The 22075-nt window shown below is 36.8% G+C and overlaps 1 protein-coding gene across 2 annotated transcripts; it reads left to right on the top strand.

Annotated features, from left to right (window-relative positions):
- The first annotated feature begins 30 nt into the window (after nt 1-30).
- Nucleotides 31-16611, top strand: RCN2 (reticulocalbin 2). Of its 2 annotated transcripts, none has more exons than XM_046654459.1 (7): nt 31-324; nt 712-817; nt 3410-3606; nt 10740-10853; nt 14127-14223; nt 15123-15262; nt 15776-16611. In XM_046654459.1, the coding sequence occupies exons 1-7, from the start codon at nt 181-183 to the stop codon at nt 15926-15928; spliced, it is 951 nt and encodes a 316-aa protein (XP_046510415.1). In that variant the 5' UTR covers nt 31-180; the 3' UTR covers nt 15929-16611. The 2 variants fall into 2 exon arrangements, with proteins under 2 accessions (XP_046510415.1, XP_046510414.1); XM_046654458.1 differs by having other exon boundaries at nt 15120-15262.
- The last annotated feature ends 5464 nt before the right edge of the window (nt 16612-22075 follow it).

Below are 22075 nucleotides of genomic sequence, written 5' to 3'. Positions count from 1 at the left end.
TTGCTCGAGCCGTGGCCTGCGGGGAACGGTGGCCGCCGCCTGCTGCGCGTTCGGCTTCCCCCTCCCCACGGACGCCGCCCCGCCTCCCGGCGGCCGCCCGCCCGCGGAGCGCCGCCGCCGGCCTGAGCCCCCGCCCGCCTCCCTCCTCGTCTCTCCCTGTGTCCGCGGCGGGCCGGCGCGATGCAGCTGGGCCCGAGGCCCGTGGCGCTGGGGCTGCTGCTGCTGTGCGCCGCGGCAGCCGGCGCCGGGGACGCCGAGGAGCTGCACTACCCGCAGGGCGAGCACCGCGCTGACTACGACCGTGAGGCGCTGCTGGGCGGCCAGGTGAGGCGGCCAGGCCGGGGGCTGGGAGAGCGGGCCTCGCCCCGCGGCTGCCGCGGGCTTTGTCCGGGGACAAAGAGGGCCGGCCGGGCGAGGCCTGGCCGGGGCGGCCTGACAATGGGGGCCTGGCGGGGCGCCGCTCACTCTCTGGGGTCCCCGGAGCCTCTGAGCCTGAGGAAATAGCGAGGCCCAGGAGCCGGGTCCCTTCTACCCTCGCGACGCGGGGCGGGATCACTGGGGGCGTATAGGGGGCAGGGGCCTTGGAGAGCAGGTGTGGGTCACCCAGAAACCGCTCGACAAGGGAGGCTTCTGGCGGCCCTTTTTTTCTCCACCATTTTGACCCACTGATAGTAATGCTTGACCCTCCTGTGTATCGCTTACCCCCCAAAGGAAGAAGTCGATGAGTATGTTAAACTTACCCCCGAAGAGCAGCACAGAAGACTGAAGTCAATCATAAAGAAAATTGACTTGGACTCAGATGGCTTTCTCACCGAAAGTAAGGACGTCCTACACTACTAACAGTGGAGAAATCCCTTTGTAGGAGACAGAAACACAAACATTTAAGCAGGAGTGTCTGTTGGGTGTAGATTGCTGGTGTTCCAACAATTGAGAGGTACTGTGAGAGGGGAAAAAAGGACGTGGTGAGTAGGTTTTATACCTGGAAGTCTTTAGACAGGATATCAAGTAAAACCCAGTGCTTTCTCCAGTAATACATAAATGTCATTGACCCTACAAGGTGTCTGCAAATCACACGTTGAGCAAACACCCTGTTCCTCACATGACTTTTACCAACGTCAACAATATGATTCATTTTAGAGAAATATGCCAAAAACCGTCTTAAGGCATTAAATGATTTATTGCTCTTTTGATATATGCTTCAGTGGAATTTTAAGAATTTGCCTTTTTTAAATAAGCAAGTAGAAAAAGACCTGTTGTATGTGAATTATGTTTATCACAAAATATTGCAGCCAGTAGGGACCTTAGAATCATCTTATCTGCCTCTCTGTAGAGATGAAGAAACTGAAACCCGGAGAAGTAAGGGCCTTTCCCAAACAAGTGGCAAAGCGAGGACTAGAATCCAAATCTGCTCTTAATTCAGTGTTTAAATATCCTTCACTTAAAAGAAAATCTGAGTGCTATTAGGTAGGTTCTATAGTCAGAAATGAAATGCACAGATTATTGAAAGAATATTCTAAATGAATTGCATTGCAACTGCCTCTCCTCATTGCTTAATTCAAGTGATGAACCCTGTCAACTTTCCGAGCTGATGCTCAACAAAAATTCAGGAGCTATTTTGCTATAATTCTTATTTAAATGCTGCTCCACATCTCAGGAATGAAGTTGCTGGAGAGAGAATTGCAAACTAATTGGTAAACTTAACATGTGTTGTCAGGTATTCACACTGGTGCCCTCAGAAATATTAAGGTTTTGATTCCTTCTACTTAAAACAACAACAAAAACCTTTACACTCTTAATTATCCAATAAGAATAGCTCCATTTTTGGTTACACTAGAAAGCACACAGAACAAGTTGGTTTGGAAGACTGTTGTACCTGTCTCTAAGGGCCTACATATGTTCAAATATTTAATAGTAAACTTTTCGAAGATTTAAAGTTAAAAGGAACTTAGTCCAGATCTTCATTTTACAGGTGAGAAAACATAAACTTGGGAGGGTAAACTTCTTTATGGCAGAGATACCCTGCAAACCCATGCTTCTGGTCCCTGTTCCATTCTGTATTCTATTGTGCCATGATGATCTCTAAACTAGAAGAAACCCTCGTTGTTCTTGAAGACTCTTCAGGGGATTTTGCTAATCTGCACTTGAAGGGCCACACTGGACTCAGGTTCTTGAGAGACAGCAAAGTACAGTAGAAGGAATTTGAGCTTTGAAGCCAAACCTATGTTTGAATCTGGACTCTGCTTCTTAGCTATGAGGCCTCAATTCCAAGCCTCAATTTCCTGAACTGTAAAATAGTGATTATAATTGCCTTGTTTTGAAGATTAGAGACAACAAAATAGAGGACCCGATATATAGTAATTGTTCAATACATGGTTGTCATAATAATTATTATTCTGCCCTGATTTCAAGTTTCAGGAGAAACAAAGTGCCTTCACTTCGCTATTCACCTGACCTCTCCCAAACCAGTAGAGAAGTACCACTCATTAAACCAAATGGAGTGTATTATCTTTAAACCAAATGGTATTACTCCTGCTGTCCTTGCAAATATTCATGTTTTTTTCCCTCCCCACTTTTTTCTGTAGTGCAGTAAATATCTCTATGAGTAGATTTTTAAAAGTTGATCTGAAAGTGGAAATTTGAGAGTTAGAAAGTTTTTCCCCATGTCTTCTTCAGGTACCAAGTTAAGACAGATGGCTGTTGCTTGCAAGAAGGGCATAAATCATAATCACTACCCATAACTTTGTTAAAATTTCCTCCAGATGTTTTATGACATGGTTAAAGGGAATATACTGTAACAATGTTTCTCAGACTTCAGTGAGAATACCTTTTCACAATTTAGGCCATATCTGCTTACCATCTAGTGTTTCCTTAACATAGTTTTGGTTCAACTCAATGTAAAATTTATTTTAAAGGAAAATTTTATAATACTTTCATAAATGAAAGACATTATTTTTTCTAATACATGTTAAAGTAAATAGGTAGTTATTTATATATTTGTGCTTCCTGGAGATCTGTGATAGCTGCAATTTTTTGGTAATCTGCAATTTTTTGGGTAAGGTTAAAAAAAGTCAAGTGCTTTTTTGGCCAATTGTGAATGCATTTAATAAATGCTTATTGAGCCCGGCTCTTTCTAGGCATTTGGAGTACCTCAATGCACAAAACATACCCAAACTCTCTGCACTTAAGGAAGCTTACGTTCTATTTAGATCACATATTATAATATTCTTAAAGTCCAAACAGCTCTTCCCACCTCCTACTCCTATTTCTGTGAATACAGCTAGGCCACTTCTCACACAATATTTGCAAACACTCAAGTTTTTTTTTTCTTTTAGAGAAGGTTTAGAAATCCTCATTCCTCTCAGTATCAGAATTACTATCACATTCATTGTGTTCTGGGAAATTCTCATAGGTGAACTCAGTTCATGGATTCAAATGTCTTTTAAACATTATGCTATGCAAGAAGCAAAACAACAGTTTGTTGAGTATGATAAAAACAGTGATGGTAGTGTTTCATGGGATGAATACAACATTCAGATGTATGATCGTGTGATCGACTTTGATGAGAACACTGCTCTGGATGATGCAGAAGAGGAGTCTTTTAGGCAGGTGAGTACCTGTGCACAAGCTGTTCCTTTTGATCATATCAGTTCACTTTACCTTCCTGCATGAATGAGCACAAGAGGGCCTGAGGTCATAGACTAGATTGCCTTGTTTTCTAGGCAATCACCTGTTCCACTTCAGTGGTCATTTTGATGGTTTCCTTTCTAGCCAGATTTAGGACTCATATTCTGGACTACCTAAATTATCCTTGCATCTCTTTTTCTCGGCTGCATCATTTGTTTTCATTTCCGGAGTTGCTTTTTTACTGTATTTTGAATATGTATCGCAATGTTTTATTTTTTGTTATTATTGAACAGTTTTATATCATATTTACTAAGAAAACTATAGAGGCCCATTACCATTTTTAAACAGTTTTATATAAAATAACTTTAAAAAAAATTTTTACCTGTGGTAAAATACACATAACAAAAAATTTACCATTTTAACCATTTTTAAATGTGCAGTTTGGTAGTGTTAAGTAATTCACATTGTTATGCAACCAGTCTCCAGAACCATTTTCATCTTGCAAACCTGAAACTCTAAACCTATTAAACAACTCCCCAATTTCCCTTCCCCTGAGCCCTTGGCAACCCCCATTATACTCTCTATCTTTGAATTTGATTACTCTAGGTACCTCATATAAGTGGAATCATAAAGTATTTGTCTTTTTGTGATTGGCTTATTTCACATAATGTCCTCAGGATTCATCTATGTTGTAGCTTGTGACAGAATTTCCTTTTTAAGGCTGAATAATATTCTACTTGTATGTGTATACTACATTTTGTTTATCCATGGACATTTCATTTATTGATGGACACTTGGGTTGCTTCAATTTTTTGGTTGGTATAAATAATGCTGGTATGAACGTGGATGTACAAATCTCTCTCCAAAACCCTGAATTCAGTTCTTTAGGGTATATGCCCCAAAATGAAATTTCTGGATCATAGTAATTCTATTTTTAATTTTTGGGGAATTGCAATATTGTCTTCCTTAGTGGCTGTATCATTTATAATAACTCATTTTGAAGATTCAGTATCACTCTGGGCTCTGTTGTGTCTCATTAATTTGTGGTTTAATTTGTCAAAAAATACACTTCTTAAGCAGAGCTGAGGAAGGCAATTTTTATTTAGGAAATAATAGGAATATTTAAAAACTTTTAGTAATTAGTAGGAACTTTTCAAGACAAATGACTAATAAGCTTGAGAAATTGCTATTTCACATACTTTTGTATTTCAAAGGTAATTTTAAACACTTTTTTTCTTAAAGATACTTTCTTTTTGAAAGATGCTTTTTTGTATCTGGGAAAAAATAAAACTAAACACCTTGTTGCAAACTGTTATGTCCCAAAATATTAGTCAAGGATGCTTGGAAATCATTTGAGCCTCTTGCATTCCTTAACTTATCCCATTATTAGTATCTACCTTTTGGTTTTTATTGTGGCCATATTTTATCATTGTACATGCTGTTTATTTTAGAATCGTATTGGCCACTTGAACTCTGTAGGTCATCACTAAATCAAAGTTGGTTGTTTCTCTGCTAATGATTATGCATATGCTATGCATATGCCACCAGATTAGAGGTTAAAGACTCCAGCCGTGGAGCCAGTCTGCCTAGCTTTGCATCTAGCCGTACCGTTAACAATTATGCAGCTTTGGGTAAGTTATTAAACCTCCTTATGAGTCCATTTCCTCATATCTAAAAATGAGATAATAATAGTATGGAGAAAAAATAATAAATAGTAGCAGTTGGATTGGTAAGCAGTTCTGTGTTGATTTAAAGGAATATTGTTGAAGAAAGCATGTGTGATTCAAATAAATTAGTATTTATATATAATCAGCTTTTTGAAATTATTGATGCATTTGTTAACTATATCAGCTTAGATGAGTTAGGATTTAATTTACAGGGGAAAAGTGTATCTTGTTTTCCTTTTTTCCTCTGTATTTGGGTCTTCGTCTGACAGCAGACTCAGGAGAGTATACATCAGTCTTTTTACTTCTCAGTGCCAAATGAAAACAAATGATGATAATGAGAATTGGGATTTATCTATCTACTAGGTATCCTCCTTTACTATAGAAATTAACTTATCTTAAAAGGATCATTTGAATTCTGAGATTTTTCTAAAACCAAACAATGGTATGATATGACTTCCCTGCCAGGGAACAACAGAGAAGTTAAATACTGTGTTTTAAAATCTTACTAGAATTAGATTCTAATTGTTTCCTTTTTTTTTCTTTTGGCACCCAAAAGATTTAATGACTATCCCATCAAAAATTAAGAAATGTGTGTGTGGTTTTTTAATCTGTATTCTTGGGAGGAGGTGATGTAATGATGATGTTGAGAAGATGATCTTCACTTTGAAGAGACACATGACTTATTAATACAAACTGCTTATGAACAGTTTTTCTTCTGAACTATATCTAATTTTAATGCTGTGTTCCCCCACTCACTATGTGTTGATGACAAGTCTACTTGTTAAGAATGAATTAGATGGATCTTAGTAACCTAAAGGAATTGATGGATCCGTAAAATGAACACTTCTCAATGGGAGTCCTTTTGATTATTCTTTGATGACTGAGGAATATGTCTCTATATGAAGTTTTAATCATAATACTTTTAGAATTTGATAGGAATAACCCCCTAAAACTTTATGTGGGGTGTAAAGTTGAACCAAGAAACAGTTGCATTATTCTTTAAAATAAAAAATCAATGATGAAAAATGAATCAGTCTTAAACAGAGTTACAGACTAAACATTGTACTGTAAATAAAATAATCATAAAAAGTACTTGGACATCTAAATAAAAGCATATTAGAAAACAAAAATCAAGTTGATACTTGAATTTTATCTTATTTTTAATGTTTCCATATAAAGAATAGCGATAACCTGGAATAATGTCCCTCTCAGGCTGCGAAATGCTTGAAAAAGCATTTCTTTATGATAGGATGAACAAGTATAGTCAGCATTTTTAAGCAGGATAATTAAAGTTTGAGGATCTCTCTGGCAAAAGTTCAATTGCTCTAACTTGTAAAGCCAGCTGCTGAACGTTCATGTATAAGCAGTATTTATGTAAGATATAATCTGATATGTGGCTAATCAGAAATTTTAAGACCTTGACTTTTGTTCTGGTATCACAGGTTATATATTTCCTCATGTAAAATCATTAGTCTACCAAAAGATGGCAGTTTTGTTCTTCCTAAGTTTCTGTCACAATATAAAAATACATGATTACAGTAGTTTCTATCTTTTTACTACTGTATGTAGCACTTTCTACCCTCCACTAGAATACAAGGTTTTTATACAGAAGAAAAAGAATATTGGAGTTTGATGAAACTAACAGTCTTTTTTTTTGGTATCGTTTAGAAATTTGCCACTTTGAAAGAACAGTCTTTCTGTATATTGGCTTCTATAATGAGTTGCTCTTAAATTGTGTTCTTCAAATGACCATGAATAAAACTGCTTTTAAAAATCACATTATTTCATTTTATTGAAAAAAAAATCTGAGAAATGTGAACCAGAAAACTACCTTCCTTTTTTTTTTTTTTTTTTAAAGAAATCTCAGCTTGTTGAAAGAGCTCCTTTCTTTCCATAGGCAAATTTGGCCAAATTCAGCTCCCTCTGCTGAAACATGGACGTTTTTGCTCCAAAATGAAGGGTTCTTTCATAAGAGAATCTCAGCACTTAGTATTTTGAGTAGTGGTTTATTCAAAAAGAACTTGATGGACTCAACAAAGTACCTCAAGTTCTTTTTTATTTGCTTTTCCCCACGTTCAATCTGAACATAAAATGTAAGTTATTTGGTCTAGTTATTTAAAATTTTGAAACATTAAGTTAAAAGCAGCTATTTGGAAACGTGCTTTTTTTCTTTTCTGCCCTGATTGGGTGAGCACAGCTATTTAGTGGAATCTGGGTGTTTCAGAGATGAATTCTTCTGGAGAAGATGTGAGCCTCTCCACTGTAAATCAGGCATTGTCAAAGAACCTGGGTTTCAGTAAATAACTGCTACCTGACCTCTGTGATTCTAGAAAACTGAAAAGAGCATTTCTTTTCAACAGTGAAACACATAAATTAAAAGCTTCCAAATTATTTGAAATTGTGCTTTTTTAAAAATGTGCAGTTTAATACACATCAGTTTATAGAAGAGAAAGTTATTCACAGAAATTCTCAAAATAAAATTTATGCAGGATTGGTAATATAGCACTGTTGGCTTCCAAGGCTCTTGATTACAGAATTACCTTTGAGAAATTAAGCCTTGTCCCTAGTAGCTGCTACTTGATTTGCTACTCAAGAATACTTTAAAAAAAAAAAAGGGAGGGAAGGTGGGCTTGAGAAAGTAGAAAAGGGTATGTTTATTTAACCTCAAAATAGGCCCATTTTGGCTTTTGATGTCTTTATATCTGAACATACAGAATTAGCACTAAGAGCCTGCTAACAATAGACTTTCAAATATGCTGTGCAGATACCAAAAGTATTCTCATAAGAGGACTATTTTTCTGAAACCTGTTAATACATATATATTTTTTTCACCTGTTTCTCTTTCTTTTTTTTTGAGTTCATAGTAGTTTACATCATTGTGAAATTTCAGTTGTACATTATTTCTTGACTGTCACCACATAGGTGCTCCCCTTCACCCGCTGTGCCCACCCCCCACCTCCTTCCCCTGGTAACCACTGAACTGTTTTCTTTGTCCATGTGCTTGTTCATATTCTACACATGGGTGAAATCATCTGGTGTTTGCCTTTCTCAGTCTAGCCTATTTCACTAAGCATAATTCCCTCCAGTTCTCTCCATGTTGTTGCAAATGGGATGATTTTGTCTTTTTTTCTGGCTGAGTAGTATTCCATTGTATATATATACCACATCTTCCTTATCCAATCATCGGTTGATGGGCACTTGGGTTGCTTCCATGTCTTGGCTATTGTGAATAGTGCTGTGATGAACATAAGGGTACATATGTTACTTTGGATTTTTGATTTCAGGTTGTTTGGGTAGATATCCAGGAGTGGGATATCTGGGTCATATAGTAGTTCTATTTTTAGCTTTTTGAGGAATCTCCATACTGTTTTCCATAGTGGCTGCACCAGTTTGCATTCCCACCAGCAGTGTATGAGGGTTCCCTTCTCCACACCCTCTCTAACATTTATTATTTTTAGTCTTAGTGATTATAGCCATTTTAACAGGCGTAAGGTGGTATGTTAGTGTAGTTTTGATTTGTATTTCCCTGATGATTAGTGATGTTGAACATCTTTTCATGTGAAACCTGTTAATATATTTTTGAGAAGTCATTTGGAAGACTAGAAACAATTTGAAAATGGATACCAACAATTAATACATAGGCTAAATTTAGTGCTTTTTGAGCATTCAAAAAGGAATTGAGATTAATTGTTAAAAGTGTGTTGTACTGCAGAAGGAAAGAGAGGATTCGAGTTCAACATATTTTAACTGTTTCTGACATCCCTTTCAATAAATCATGTAATCTCAGTTTTTCTATCAATAACAGTAATACCTAAACATTTATTTAATACTTAAGGTTTACTAATTGCTTGATAGAGATTCTCATCCCAATTGCTTAATAGAGTTTTTTTCCTTATAAATTATTTATTAAAGCCAAAAAAACCCCAGTTCACGCATTTCTCTTACTCCCCCAGCTCCCACCTCTGGCAACCATCAATCTGGTCTCCATATCTGTGAGCTTGGTTTTGTTTTGTTTTGTTTAGATTCCACATATAAGAGAGATCATAAGATATTTGTCTTTCTCTGACTTATTTTGACTTAGCATAGTGCCCTCGAGGTCCATCCATGTTGTCACAAATGGCAAGATTCCATTCTTCTTTGTGACTGAATAATATCCCAGTGTGTCTTTGTGTCTGTCTGTGCGCGCATACATGTGTATATACCACAATTTTTTTTATCCAGTCATCCATTGATGGATACTTAGGTTGTTTTCGCATCTTGGCTATTATAAATAATACTGCAATGAACATGGGGGTGCATGTACCTTTTTGAGCGAGTGTTTTCTTTTCTTTGGATAAATACCCAGAGGTAGAGCTGCTGGATCATATGGTAGCTCTATTTTTAATTTTTTGAGGAACCTCCGTACTGTTTTCCATAGAGGCTACGTCAATTTACATTCTTACCAACAGTGCACAGATTCCCTTTTCTCCACATTCTCACCAACACTTGGTATTTCTTGTCTTTTTGATAATAGCCATTCTAACAGGTGTGAGGTGATATCTCATTTTGGTTTTGATTTGCATTTCCCTGATGATTAATGATGTTGAGCATCTTTTCATGTACCTGTTGGCCATCTGTATGTCTTCTTTGGAAAAATGTCTATTCAGATCTTCTGCCCATTTTTTAATTGGATTGTTTGGTTTTTTGCTATTGAGTTATATGAATTCTTTATATATTTTGGACACTAGCTCCTTTTCAGGTGTGTGATTTGCAAATATTTTCTACCATTCAGTAGGCTGCCTTTTCATTTTGTTGATGGTTTCCTTTGCTGTACGGAAGCTTTTTAGTTTGATGTAGTCCCTCTTGGTTATTTTTACTTTTGTTACTTTTGCCTTTAGTGTCAGATTATCCCAATTTCATAGTTGAGGAAACCAGATAGGCTAAGCAATTTGCCCTAAAGAAACACCACTAGGAAGTGGCGTTGCTGGAATTCATATCTGAATCTTTCTGACTTTAGAGCCTGTGTCTCTATACTGCTCCTAATGAAGTTATTTACCCAGCCTACCTTCAAAAGGATGTGAAGGGGGCCAGCCCAGTGGCTTAGTGATTAAGTTTGTGCCCTCCATTTCGGCAGCCCAGGGTTCACAGATTCTGATCCCCAGCGTGGACCTACACACTACTCATCAAGCCATGCTGTGGTGGTGTCCCATATACAAAGTGGAGGAAGACTGGCACAGATCTTAGCTCAGGGACCATCTTCCTCAAGCAAAAAGAGGAAGATTGGCAACAGATGTTAGCTCAGGGCCGATCTTCCTCCCACACACACAAAAAAACCGATGTGAAGATGTAATAAGATAACGTATGAAAATGTACTTTAGATTTCACATAGTTTGTATTTTTCAAAGTATTTTTAATGATGTTATGGTATGCATGAGACCTTTAAACATGTTTAATATTTAATTTTCAAAGCTTCATTTAAAGGACAAGAAGCGATTTGAAAAAGCTAACCAGGATTCAAGTCCTGGTTTGAATCTTGAAGAATTTATTGCTTTTGAGCATCCTGAAGAAGTTGATTATATGACGGTAAGGAAAAAATTTTAAGAGAATTATTGAGTGACCAAAACTTTAAAACCCATTTTTAGTAAGTCATTAAAATGAATTCTATAGCAACCAGAATTCTAAGAGATAGGAAAATTCAAAGTTTGCCCCACTTAAGATTAGGAATGAGGAGGAGGATTTCTGGGAGTGGTGTCGGTGGGTGCTTATTGGGAAGAAGAAGGTAAAGGACTGAGTTTTTTTAAATCTCTGTAATATATATGAGCCTCAGTCTTCCCCTGGCGATTTTCTCTTTCATAACCAGCTTACCTTCAGTGCCTTTCTTGTCCTTTTGTAGCTTTCAGACTTTTCTCTGGTTTTTCAATATTGGTAACATTAGAACTGCCTATTTAGTTTATCACATCACTTGTGAAAACTTTTGGTCTAGGAAAATGTATCACGTTTGGATCCCTTTTAATAGAGTGTGTTTAGTGGTGTGCAGCTGCTAATGACTCATAATGTTTTTGCAACTTTAGGCATAATGAGTTCTCTCATCCCTTTGTTCTTAAATGAAGAACCAGCTCTTCAAAATTTTGTTGAACTCTAGGTTTAACTCAACAAACATTGATTGAGTCCTTACTATGACTTGGCAAGCTTCTTGAGAGCAGAACCTCTTATATTGGAGGGTAAAGATTAATATAGCAAATAGTTTCTAAAAAATAGACTAAACATTTATATTGAGATCTGTTTGCCTGGCATCAGCCTGCAGCTGTGTGGCTTGGTTCCGTGGATATTTCAGGGAGAGAAGATGTAGAACTTTTGTTTAATGGGTTATGATCAGATGCAGCTGCCTTGATAACAAGGCTGCAGATAAATTTTTCTCCGTAGCTCAGTGGCAAGACACCACCATTAGTACCATTTCACTTGCCATTGTGAGGCCTCTGATTTCTCACTTGATACAAAATATATGACCTAGTTTAAGAAGAGTGCTGGGCATAATTTGTTTAATTGCCAAAATTAAGTTGAGATGAGCTAATTGAGCCCTAGCATGGCAGGCAGAGGATGCTGGATCTTGATTCTCTGGAGAATAAGGAACAAGTGAACACAGAAGAGCAGAATGATCAATGAAAGCAAGGAAATAATTTAGGCATTAGTGTTATGGCCTGGAATACGATGTGACAATGGAATGAAATAGACTTGAGCAACATTTTGAAGAAAGCAAAAACAGGAGTGTTGACTGACGAAATAAGTATGGGAAGGGAAGGGAAGAGTCAGAGATGACTGAGGTTTTGAGTGTAACAATGATAAAAAGGTAGTACCATTGACAGAATGGGGTATGTCACGTTGGGGAAGGATGTTCTTCAATTGTGCCGAGTTGGAGTTGATGGCAGCACATAAGATGTGTGCCCATAAAGTGGTGACTCATTCAGAGCAACTTTGTTAATTCCTATTTACCTTAATTGTTTTTGTGTATTCCTTTTTCCCTTTAAGGGTATATTTGATATAGGAAAAGGCAAGAGTGCAAGATGAACTAAGTGATTCTACTTTGGATTAAAAGTCATAATTTAAAGATATTTTCATTTACATAGTTCCAAAAATTATTTTAACCATGGCAACATTATTGAAATAAGCATATTGTTTCCCAAGAGGATTACTTGGATGGAGGAATAATAATTTTGATCAGTGATTCTTAATTTGTGTTGGATCACAGACTCCTTTAAAAATACGATGCAAACAGTGGACTCTTTCCCAGAAAAATCACATATGCTCATACATACAAAATATTTGATTATAATTTCAGCAGATTCTCAGATCTTCCCTCTAAAACTAATCTTTGGATCTCCAAGCTAAAATCCCCTGATTCCTATATATAAAATCTGTAATATTTGATTTAAAAACCCAACAACTTATATTTAAGTAGTACTTCATACATATGTAGGTGAAGCCCCTGGATTTGGCTAGAACTGGAGACGTTTGAGCATATATTTTCATTACGGTTGTAATGCTAGAATCCAGATTGAAAGATATTTGGGTAGCAGCAGGTAGTGAGAAAATGAGAACAGTTGATGTAACCTGTGGGAGTCTAGGCAAGGAAGAAAAGAAACCAGAGTAGTAGTTAAAGAGTGCAGAATGCATTAAAGTGCTTTGAATGCATTTAAAGGCATAGAAGGAGCTGATGGAGGAGAGATTGGAGCCTTGGGAGAGGCTGGAGTTACGAGTGACAGAAAGCACTGAGGAAAGTATGGGATCTAGGAAGGCAGTTGAGGGCTTTGCCCTAGAGAAAAGGGAAAGTTTTAACTCCTGAGATCGAAGAAGGATGAGAGGAATCAGCATAAAAAGAGGTAATTAAAGGTGAGGATGCAATGCTGGTAAACAAGGAAGCATTTCAGAAGACCTGCACCACTTTGGAAAAATAGGAGGATCTTTGCCAAGAGAGTGTTGGAGAGAATTGCGGTAAGACTCAAAGAAAGTGGAAGTTTCAAAAAACAGTTGTAGAATGTGTGTTAGGGAAACTGAGGCAGAGACGACAGACTTCCAAGCAGCAATGAGACCCCACTGAAACGGCAAAAAGATAAGGACTAGGTTTATACTGTTGTATCCTTCTCTTTTAGACTTTACGATTCTGGAATAAAGGAGAAAGTAATGGGGGTCTGATGTACAGGGTGGGGATTGGCATCATAGGAAAAGGATACAAGAGGATATAGGAAGGTAATAAGGGAAGTACTGGCCATTAAACAGGTCGTCTTGGGTCCAGTATAACTAGAAAGGGTATAATTTCTGGATTAGAGAGAAGGATTGGTTGTTAAGAAGCCTTGATAAGAGTGAGGAACAGATTTGGGAGCAGTTTAGGGTAGATGGCGATAGATTTGGTGGAAGAGGAAGCAAGGAGATTGAGCTTTTATGGGGGACTGACAACACATTTCAGATCTGGAGGTAGAACAACAGTTCTATGCAAAGAGATGTAAGATCGTTGTTGTTAATGGATTGGAGGGAAAGTAGAATTAAAGACAAGGGTAATAAGAGATGTCCTTCTTGAGAAGGGGGGATGTGCAGAAAATAGAGGTGTGAGTTTAGTGCGAGGGTGTTTAGGGGGTAAAGTGGAGTTCTTCTCAATAGCAGAAGCTTAAGGATGTTGAATTTAAAGCTACTTAACGTTTGGGGTTTTATTCCCACCTCTAAATTCCAATGTTTAGAGAGATTGTCTTGTAAATATAGACACCAAAATGATTATTCCTGAAAAATTTTTGTAGTGGAATTGATTCAGATGGTGGTGGGATTGAAAATTTTATGACTAATTTTTTTTTTATGAACATGCAATAGGAATTTGTCATTCAAGAGGCTTTAGAAGAACATGACAAAAATGGTGATGGATTTGTTAGTTTGGAAGAATTTCTTGGTGACTACAGGCGGGATCCAAGTAAGTAACCTGGGGGTTTATGGAGGACGAAAAAAGAAATTAAAGAACAAAGAAATTGAAATTGCTTCTTGAAAGCTCTGTTTGACGGAGGGAAATGGAACAAGAAGAACTGCCTGATTTCTACTTGTTCTGCCGAGTTAAATGTAGTACAAGTGAAACAATGGAACTTACACCTTATCTGAGAATGTTGTCTTGCTCACTTTTAGTTCCATGTCTAGATTCAAACATTTTTTTTTCTTTTTCAAGCAAATATAATGTAATTACCAATTCAAAGGAGTGAGGAAATAAAGGTGATATTTTTAAACAAAATCCTGTACCTTTGCATGTAGATCTTAAAAGAGAAAGAAATATCAATTACTATAAATACTGGTGTGGACTGGAACGTGACTTACTGAGTGTTTGAAATTTGAGGAGTTTGTATATGTAGCCTTTTTTTGTAAGCAGCTGTCTTTTTTCAGAGTTGTTGCTTAAAAGCATCACTTGTTATGAATGTCACTTTAAAATTACACATGGCATTATTTTGTAACAACACTTGGGAAGTGTTCTTATATATAGTCACATGATGTACATAAAAACATTACCTAGCTCAGATTTGAGAATATTAGCTATCAGAACAAGTAGCAGCACTTAACAAAATTACTAGATAATATGCAAGGATTTTAGAAGTCAGAGTCGTTTAGACTTCTGTGTCCTTTTGAAAATTATTCATAGTTTGAAGAAAATTACTTATTTCAGGACTTTTCAGATAAGTAATTCTGTTTCTTTGGGCTTCCTTTGTGTAGAAAGCTTTAAACTCATTTCCTTTATTCTAGGGATATACCAAACTTTGTTTTGGATACATGTGATATTCTTGTATATGAATGTATATTTGTGGTTTTGATTTTTTTTACATGAAGCAGCAAATGAAGATCCAGAGTGGATACTTGTTGAGAAAGATAGATTCCTGAATGATTATGACAAAGATTCTGATGGCAGGCTTGATCCCCAAGAGCTGTTGTCATGGGTAGTACCCAATAATCAGGGCATTGCCCAAGAAGAGGTGAGTATTACAGAATGACTGTCTCCCCACTAAATTTGGTGCTATTGATAAGAAAGGAAGTTCCAAATCTTAAAGAAAGAAATAATGGTGTTATTTATTTAGGATCAATGCATTGCTATTTCTTGATTAAAATCTGCAAACTGTTTTAGATTGCCAAGGAAGCAAAGAAATAAAGATTGTATCATGTATTAATTTGATAGTACAATGAATAGAATAATAAAAGTTTGTATTCACCTATAGGGGCTCAAAGTGGGTTATATTAATTTTGTTTAACTTTGAGATATTCTGAGTTGAATTTGTGTGGGGAGGAGGCAGAACCCGGCAGAAATTAAGAAAGAGGATAATGAGAGAAGATATAAATAGACCAGTTACAATGTGTAATATTTTTAGATACTTAGACAATAATGAGTACTTGGTATACCTGAATGGTTTTGACAAATCAAATCACATTAAAATGTGAACATCTTGCTGAAAATACTTATTACACTTGACACTTTTTGTTTTGTTTGAAAGGCTCTTCATCTAATTGATGAAATGGATTTGAACAGTGACAGAAAGCTCTCAGAAGCAGAGATTCTGGAGAACCAGGACTTGTTTCTTACCAGTGAAGCGACAGATTATGGCAGACAGCTTCACGATGAATATTTCTATCATGATGAGCTTTAATCCCTGGGTATATCTGAGTAGAGTACTGGCTCCTTTTGTAATTTGTTATCAGCTTTACTTTTGTGATAAAATATTGCTATTATATTTTACACACTTAAGTCTTATCACAGTCAAAATTATCTTAATGTACATTATAATTTTGGCCTTTTAGAAGAAAAACAAGACAAAAACCTGGTATTTATTTCAAAATATATTGAAGAAATAAAACAATGTTGTGCCATATGACAACAAAGTCTTTCCTAAATATTCTATTTAGTACTGTATTGTGGAATATTTGAGTTCTATTTCCGTACTTGAAAAAATAGAGGATTTTAGAGATGCCTGAACAATATTATTTAAGTTGTATGTGACTGAGCTGTCAATTTTGTTTTGTTTTAAGTAGATTTAATTTGATAACTAACAGAAAGGACATTATTTTTAGTTTTAGCATTTTGTTTTAAAACCTTTAAAGGAATCTTTAAAAGGACTTATACCTCACATATTAATGTTGAGAAGTTCTGCTTAATTTTAAAATGGTTTCTATAAAGGGTTTTATTGTATGAAATAGAACTTTATATTTTTGCATATGTATAGATAGTAATTATATTTAATGTGTAACCTATAGCATTATGGTGTGTGGAATTTGACATTGTTGAGAACTCTTTTCTTTTTTGACTGATTAAAAATCAAATGTCCTATCTTTTTATATGTTTGTTTGTTTTTCTTTAATCTTCCAGGTAAACGTTGAATTTAGCATAGGTTTTGTCATATTATACATTATCCCACCTCGTCTGTTCCTGTATTTGGGTAGTGAGTGCTCTCAAAACTCTGTTAAATTGTTATTGCTGCATATTCTTACTTTGCTTTTTTTGGGGGGGGGTGGTAAAAGAATCATAATTAAATGTGCACCTGACACATTTCAGCTATTGTAGCAAATGTAGTCTTGCTGTTTGGGGCTAGAAATAATTGTAAGAATTACGTAGGTTGACATCACCAGTAGAGCTCAGCATCAGTTACACTGGAATTAAAATCATACTTGGTCAGCATTTGTCCACACCTAAATGGTTAGTTTTAACCTTATTCAAGAGGTCACCTCATTACCTTTGGGAGGCCTAAGAAAAGTGAGAAGGTGAGGAATTCATTTTTTCCCAGCTCTGACCCATAGATAGTTTTTCTTTCTTTTTTCTTAAATTACTTTTATTTGTGGATAAAGAGGTCAGCTACACATTCTGTTGATCTTTTTCCAGAATACAGTTGTCTCTTATATAGCACAGCATTCAGGGGGCTCAACAAGTACTTATGAGTATTTGAGAAAACTGGAAGCTCTTTTCTGATAGAATTGACTGCATCTACTTACTTCTCTACTGCTCCTGTCTTTGCTAATGTGAGATGTGAATGCAAATTGTAAACTTTCACACCATAATGATAGCTTGCTTAACCTGGGATCTAGAGTTTCATTTTAACCTACAACACCTATCTGGCCGTAGCAATTTAAGCATTATAAAGATATACCATTATCATTTATCTGTCACTTGTCAGCCTTACTGAAGTTCGGATATTTGGAATAACCAATTTGATTAGCATGCCAACCATTTGTTTTTCTTACTAGACTCTCCAAAATCTATACCATAATTGTTAAATCATCAGATATGGATCTTATTTTAATCTTAATGAGTTAAGAGCATTCTACATTCAGCCTTGATTTCATACAGATAGAAGAATTTTGGTGACATTATTAGTGTTCACCAATATCTGTACTCCTTTGTTCCTGGCATAAAGAAAATTACACTTCCCAGCCCCCTTATGGGTAGGCAATAGCTAGTTCTGACCAGTTGAACATGAGTGGCAGAGTGTGTGTCACTCCTAGACTGGGCCAGAGACAAACCCATTTCCTCTGCCATGACTTTGTAGAAGAGGCCTCAGCTGAAGTGGAGCCACACGATCAAAGTGGCCTTGATTCCTGAGTGACCACATGGAGGTCAGCTAGACCCTCCATGGACTTTGCATAATCAAAAAATAAACTCATGGGGGCCAGCCCAGTGGCATAGTGGTTAAGTTCACTTGCTCCGCTTTGGTGGCCGGGGGTTCACTGGGTTCAGATCCTGGGCACGGACCTACACACTGCTCATCAAGCCATGCTGGGCAGCGTCCCACATAGAAGAACTAGAAGGACCTACAACTGGGATATACAGCTATGTTCTGGGGCTTTGGGGAGAAAAGAAAAAAAGAAGGAGATTGGCAACAGATGTTAGCTCAGGGCCAATCTTAAAAAAGACAACAAAACTTATGTTAAGCCACTGAGATTTATTATTATTTTTTTAACCACAGCAAAGCCTAGCCTATCCTGACTGAGTGAAGATTAGTATTAAACAATTGGCTTTTATAAGCATATAGAGAAAAAGAATCATCTGATTGAACAGGGTTTCTATATCTTCTGCTAAGTCAAAATAGAAAACTTTATTTTTAAGTCTTTTATTTGGATTTTAATTTTAAATAAGCCTCTTGCAAAGCTTTTATTTTGATTTTAATAGAATTAGGATAATTTGAACTTATCCCTATAGCATGAGAGTGAAAACGCAATGAAGCTTTCTGAATTATTGGCTGATTCTGGCTGAAGGACTTAATCATTTCCATTGTTTACCTTTAGGTTCTACTTCAAAATGGAAAAGTTGATGGTATTTGTACAAATCAGTTCATGTGTGGTTCTGATTGGGCAAATTTACAGTACAGAAAATGACTGTCTAGTTTGTGATATGAACTTAAAGGAAGCCAGACATTCAAAGTAAATGCCATGTCATGTTTGCCTTAGTTCTTTCCTTTGAAGTCTTTTTTTTTTTTAGTAGACTTTATTTTTTAGAGCAGTTTTAGGTTCACAGCAAAACCCAGCAAAAGGTACAGTGATTTCCCAGATACTCCACTTCCCACATATGCACAGCCTCCCCACTATCAACATTCTTCACCAGAGTGGTATATTTGTTATGATGGATGAACCTACATTGACACGTCATTGTCACCTAAAGACCATAGTTTACATGAGAGTTCACTCTTGGTGGCATACATTTTATGGGTTTCAACAAATGTATGATGACATGTATCCACCATTATACAGACTAATTTTACTGCCCCCAAAATCCTCTGTGCTCTGCTTATTCAGTGCTTCCCCACCCCCAACCCCTGGCAATCAATGAACTTAACTGTCTCCCTAGTTTTGCCTTTTCCAGAATGTCATAGAGTTGGAATTATACAGTATGTAGTTTTTTCAGATTCCTTTGCAATTTTAAATGTAAGAATAAATTTATGCCATTGTTTTTCTAAGGTTTTTGTGTTAAATATTTCCTTGCAAGTGAAAAATTTCTACTTAAGCTTTTATGAGATCTTTTCCACTTTGGAAAATTGTTTAGGAAAGCCAGTTAGGGTCAAATTTTTGAAACAAGTGTAAAGACTAATTTGCTTCATTTCAACATTGAGTTTTTGTCAAATCGATATTTGGCCAGATTTCCTGGCTAAAGTTTTTTTTGTAACTGATATCAGTGAGTAGCTCAACTACCTAAGGGCCTCCGGAGCACTAAAATGTCTCACTTTTATTCGGAAAAAGAGACTCAGTTCAGAGGCCGTCCCAGTGGCTCAACAGTTAAGTGCGCACGTTCTGCTTTGGCGGCCCGGATTTCACTGGTTCAGATCCCGGGTGTGGAGATGGCACTGCTTGTCCAGCCATGCTGTGGTAGGCGTCCCACATATAAAGTAGAGGAAGATGGGCATGGATGCTAGCTCAGGGCCAGTCTTCCTCAGCAAAAAGAGGAGGATTGGCAGCAGATGTTAGCTGAGGGCTAATCTTCCTCAAGATAAAAAGAAGACTCAATTCAAGTACAAAGAAATACAAATACTGTGAAATACCTAGAGTTTGCCATATCTTTATTTCAATTTAACCAAAGGTAGTTCATGAGCTGTAGAAAGGAAACCATTTGAGTTTATAAAACTAAAAGTGGTTAAATGGATTTTAAGAAATCACATGACCTTTAATCTTGGTCTTGCATACCTTAAAAAAACAACTTTAGTTCTAGTCTCTGTTCTAAAAAGATATTTTTCTTCTCCTCTAAGACCAGGTTCCAGTGAACAAAAGGCATTACTATTTTGCTCTCTTGTACTATTAGCAGTGGTTGGTAACACAGGTAAAGAGACCATCCCATTATGCTAAAAGCATAAATGAAGATCTTTTTTTGTGCCAGCTACTGGCCTGTTTGAACTGTCACTTTGTTGTTCCATGTATAATAAACGACATCATGCAAGTGATTGATTTTGTAAGAGTACTCTGTAATGAAAAACCTGATTACATTTAGTTATGGATTGCCTTCATGGTGGTAAGGAAGTGGAAGCAAGGCTGAGCTGAGGCTGAACTATGACTAACCTGTTTACAGTTATTGTACCTTCCCACCATACAGCAATTACTCTTCAGTCTGTGCTCCTTCAGCCCTCCCACTTTATATACCCCAACACCTCAGCAAAACTTCAAACTCCCAAACAACCAAAGCAAAACAATTACCATGAGCTTAGAGAAGGACAGAGAATGATTTGTATTAATGCCACTCTCCTGCTAAATCTAAAGATATGATAAGCATCTAATTTATTTCTAAAATTTCATGTGTGGCAAAAAGAAAAAGGATAACAGTTTATCTAGAAATCAACATATCATCCGACATTAAAGTTAAAAAAATGGAATGTAAGCTTCTTAAAGGCCACAGGTGTATCTTCTTTACCATTGTGTCTCCAGTGCCCAATGTGATCAGCACATAGTAGACGTTTACTGGATGAATTTACTAATGGTACAAGGTGAGAGAAAGCTGATATACTATTATTTTCAGTGATTTTTTTTCTTTGTATTTTTTTCTTTGTTTCAGCCTGTTCTTGCCTTGTTGGCTCTATATTCTTTATCTCTTTGCACATTTAAATATATTTGTGTTAAAGTATCTTTGAGATTATTCTGTTCTAGTTGTAGTCTCATTTGTTAGTCCACTGACTCTCTCTCATTGTGGTTTGCAAATTTTGACTGAATTCGCACTTAGTAAGAGTTATTTTCATGGGAGTCTGGTGTGTCCAAGGTTGTGGAAGTGTCTTTTGTTAAACTCTGTGAGTTTTATCAGTTCTAGACAGGTTTCTGTATTAAATTTCTTAGCCTGAAGTTTCCATACTTCACAGTAGTGTGAATTTGGACCTCCCATATATCTGCATAGTCACAGTTTTGGATTCCAGTTTCTCATTGGTGACCTTATCTACCCATGATTGGCAGATACTGCACTTCCTTGCTCCACTGAGCGTTTTCCTAGTCTCTGTCTCAAAGAGATCTTTCCTCATGGTCCTGGCCAGCTCCCCACCCATACAGGCATCATCTCCTTTTCCTTTCTTTGGCATCAAAACCTCAGCCCCAGTGGTTAAGGTCCATATCCAGGGGCCATATCTGATTCCCCCCTGAGCCATTACGCCCCTGTTCATTCCTTCTTTGTTTCTAACACCTGAAGATTTCTCTTTCCTGCTTGCACTCTGATCTATATTCTTAAATGTTTTGGATTGTATTTTGTCTAGCATTTCCATGTTTTTGGAACAGGATTTCACTCAGCCATGATGACTAGAAGCCTTAGTGTTAATTTACATTGAAAAAGAGCTGGAGATTTTATGTGACCACAAACTAGTAGCATCTGATAATGCAAAAACAATGCAAAGTATATAATACAATCTTGCATGCTTTTAAAATAAAAATGCAATGTGTAGATTGTGGGAAAAGTCCCACTGCTAGTTAGATCTTAGTTGCATTTTGTTCCTTAGACTTAGCATTGAGATCAGAGCAAACCAGAGGCCAGGTGAGTCAACTAAATGACTAAACTGGGGTCCTTAAAATTCCTTGAAAGAAGAATGACAGGGACATGTCAAAAGGACACTGGAGTGAGCTTGTAGGTCTTCCCATTGGCCAAATATTAAGCATCAAAATAAATCATGGTAATATAACCTTTTGAATAAAATAAGAATCTATGAGTCTATGGTGACATAAAGTAATGAATTAAAAAAATAAATAGGGGGAGGAGGGAACACTCTTCCATAGAGTAGAATGCCAACTAATAAATGTAGACGGAATGATGAAGTTAGAAAATCATTAGTGGATGCTACAACTCAGTGGGT

This window comes from Equus quagga, chromosome 2 (genome assembly GCF_021613505.1).
Source record: "Equus quagga isolate Etosha38 chromosome 2, UCLA_HA_Equagga_1.0, whole genome shotgun sequence".
NCBI classification, from domain to species: domain Eukaryota; kingdom Metazoa; phylum Chordata; class Mammalia; order Perissodactyla; family Equidae; genus Equus; species Equus quagga.
The sequence above is the reverse complement of the archived record's forward strand: the minus strand, read 5'-3'. Positions and strand labels throughout refer to the sequence as shown.

Excerpts from the sequence above, each read along its gene's own strand:
- RCN2 (XM_046654458.1), top strand. The coding sequence starts at position 181 with ATGCAGCTGGGCCCGAGGCCCGTGGCGCTGGGGCTGCTGCTGCTGTGC. Across the intron at positions 818-3,409 it reads AGATGGCTTTCTCACCGAAA|GTGAACTCAGTTCATGGATT; the intron begins GTAAGGACGTCC and ends AAATTCTCATAG. Across the intron at positions 15,263-15,775 it reads AGGGCATTGCCCAAGAAGAG|GCTCTTCATCTAATTGATGA; the intron begins GTGAGTATTACA and ends TTTGTTTGAAAG.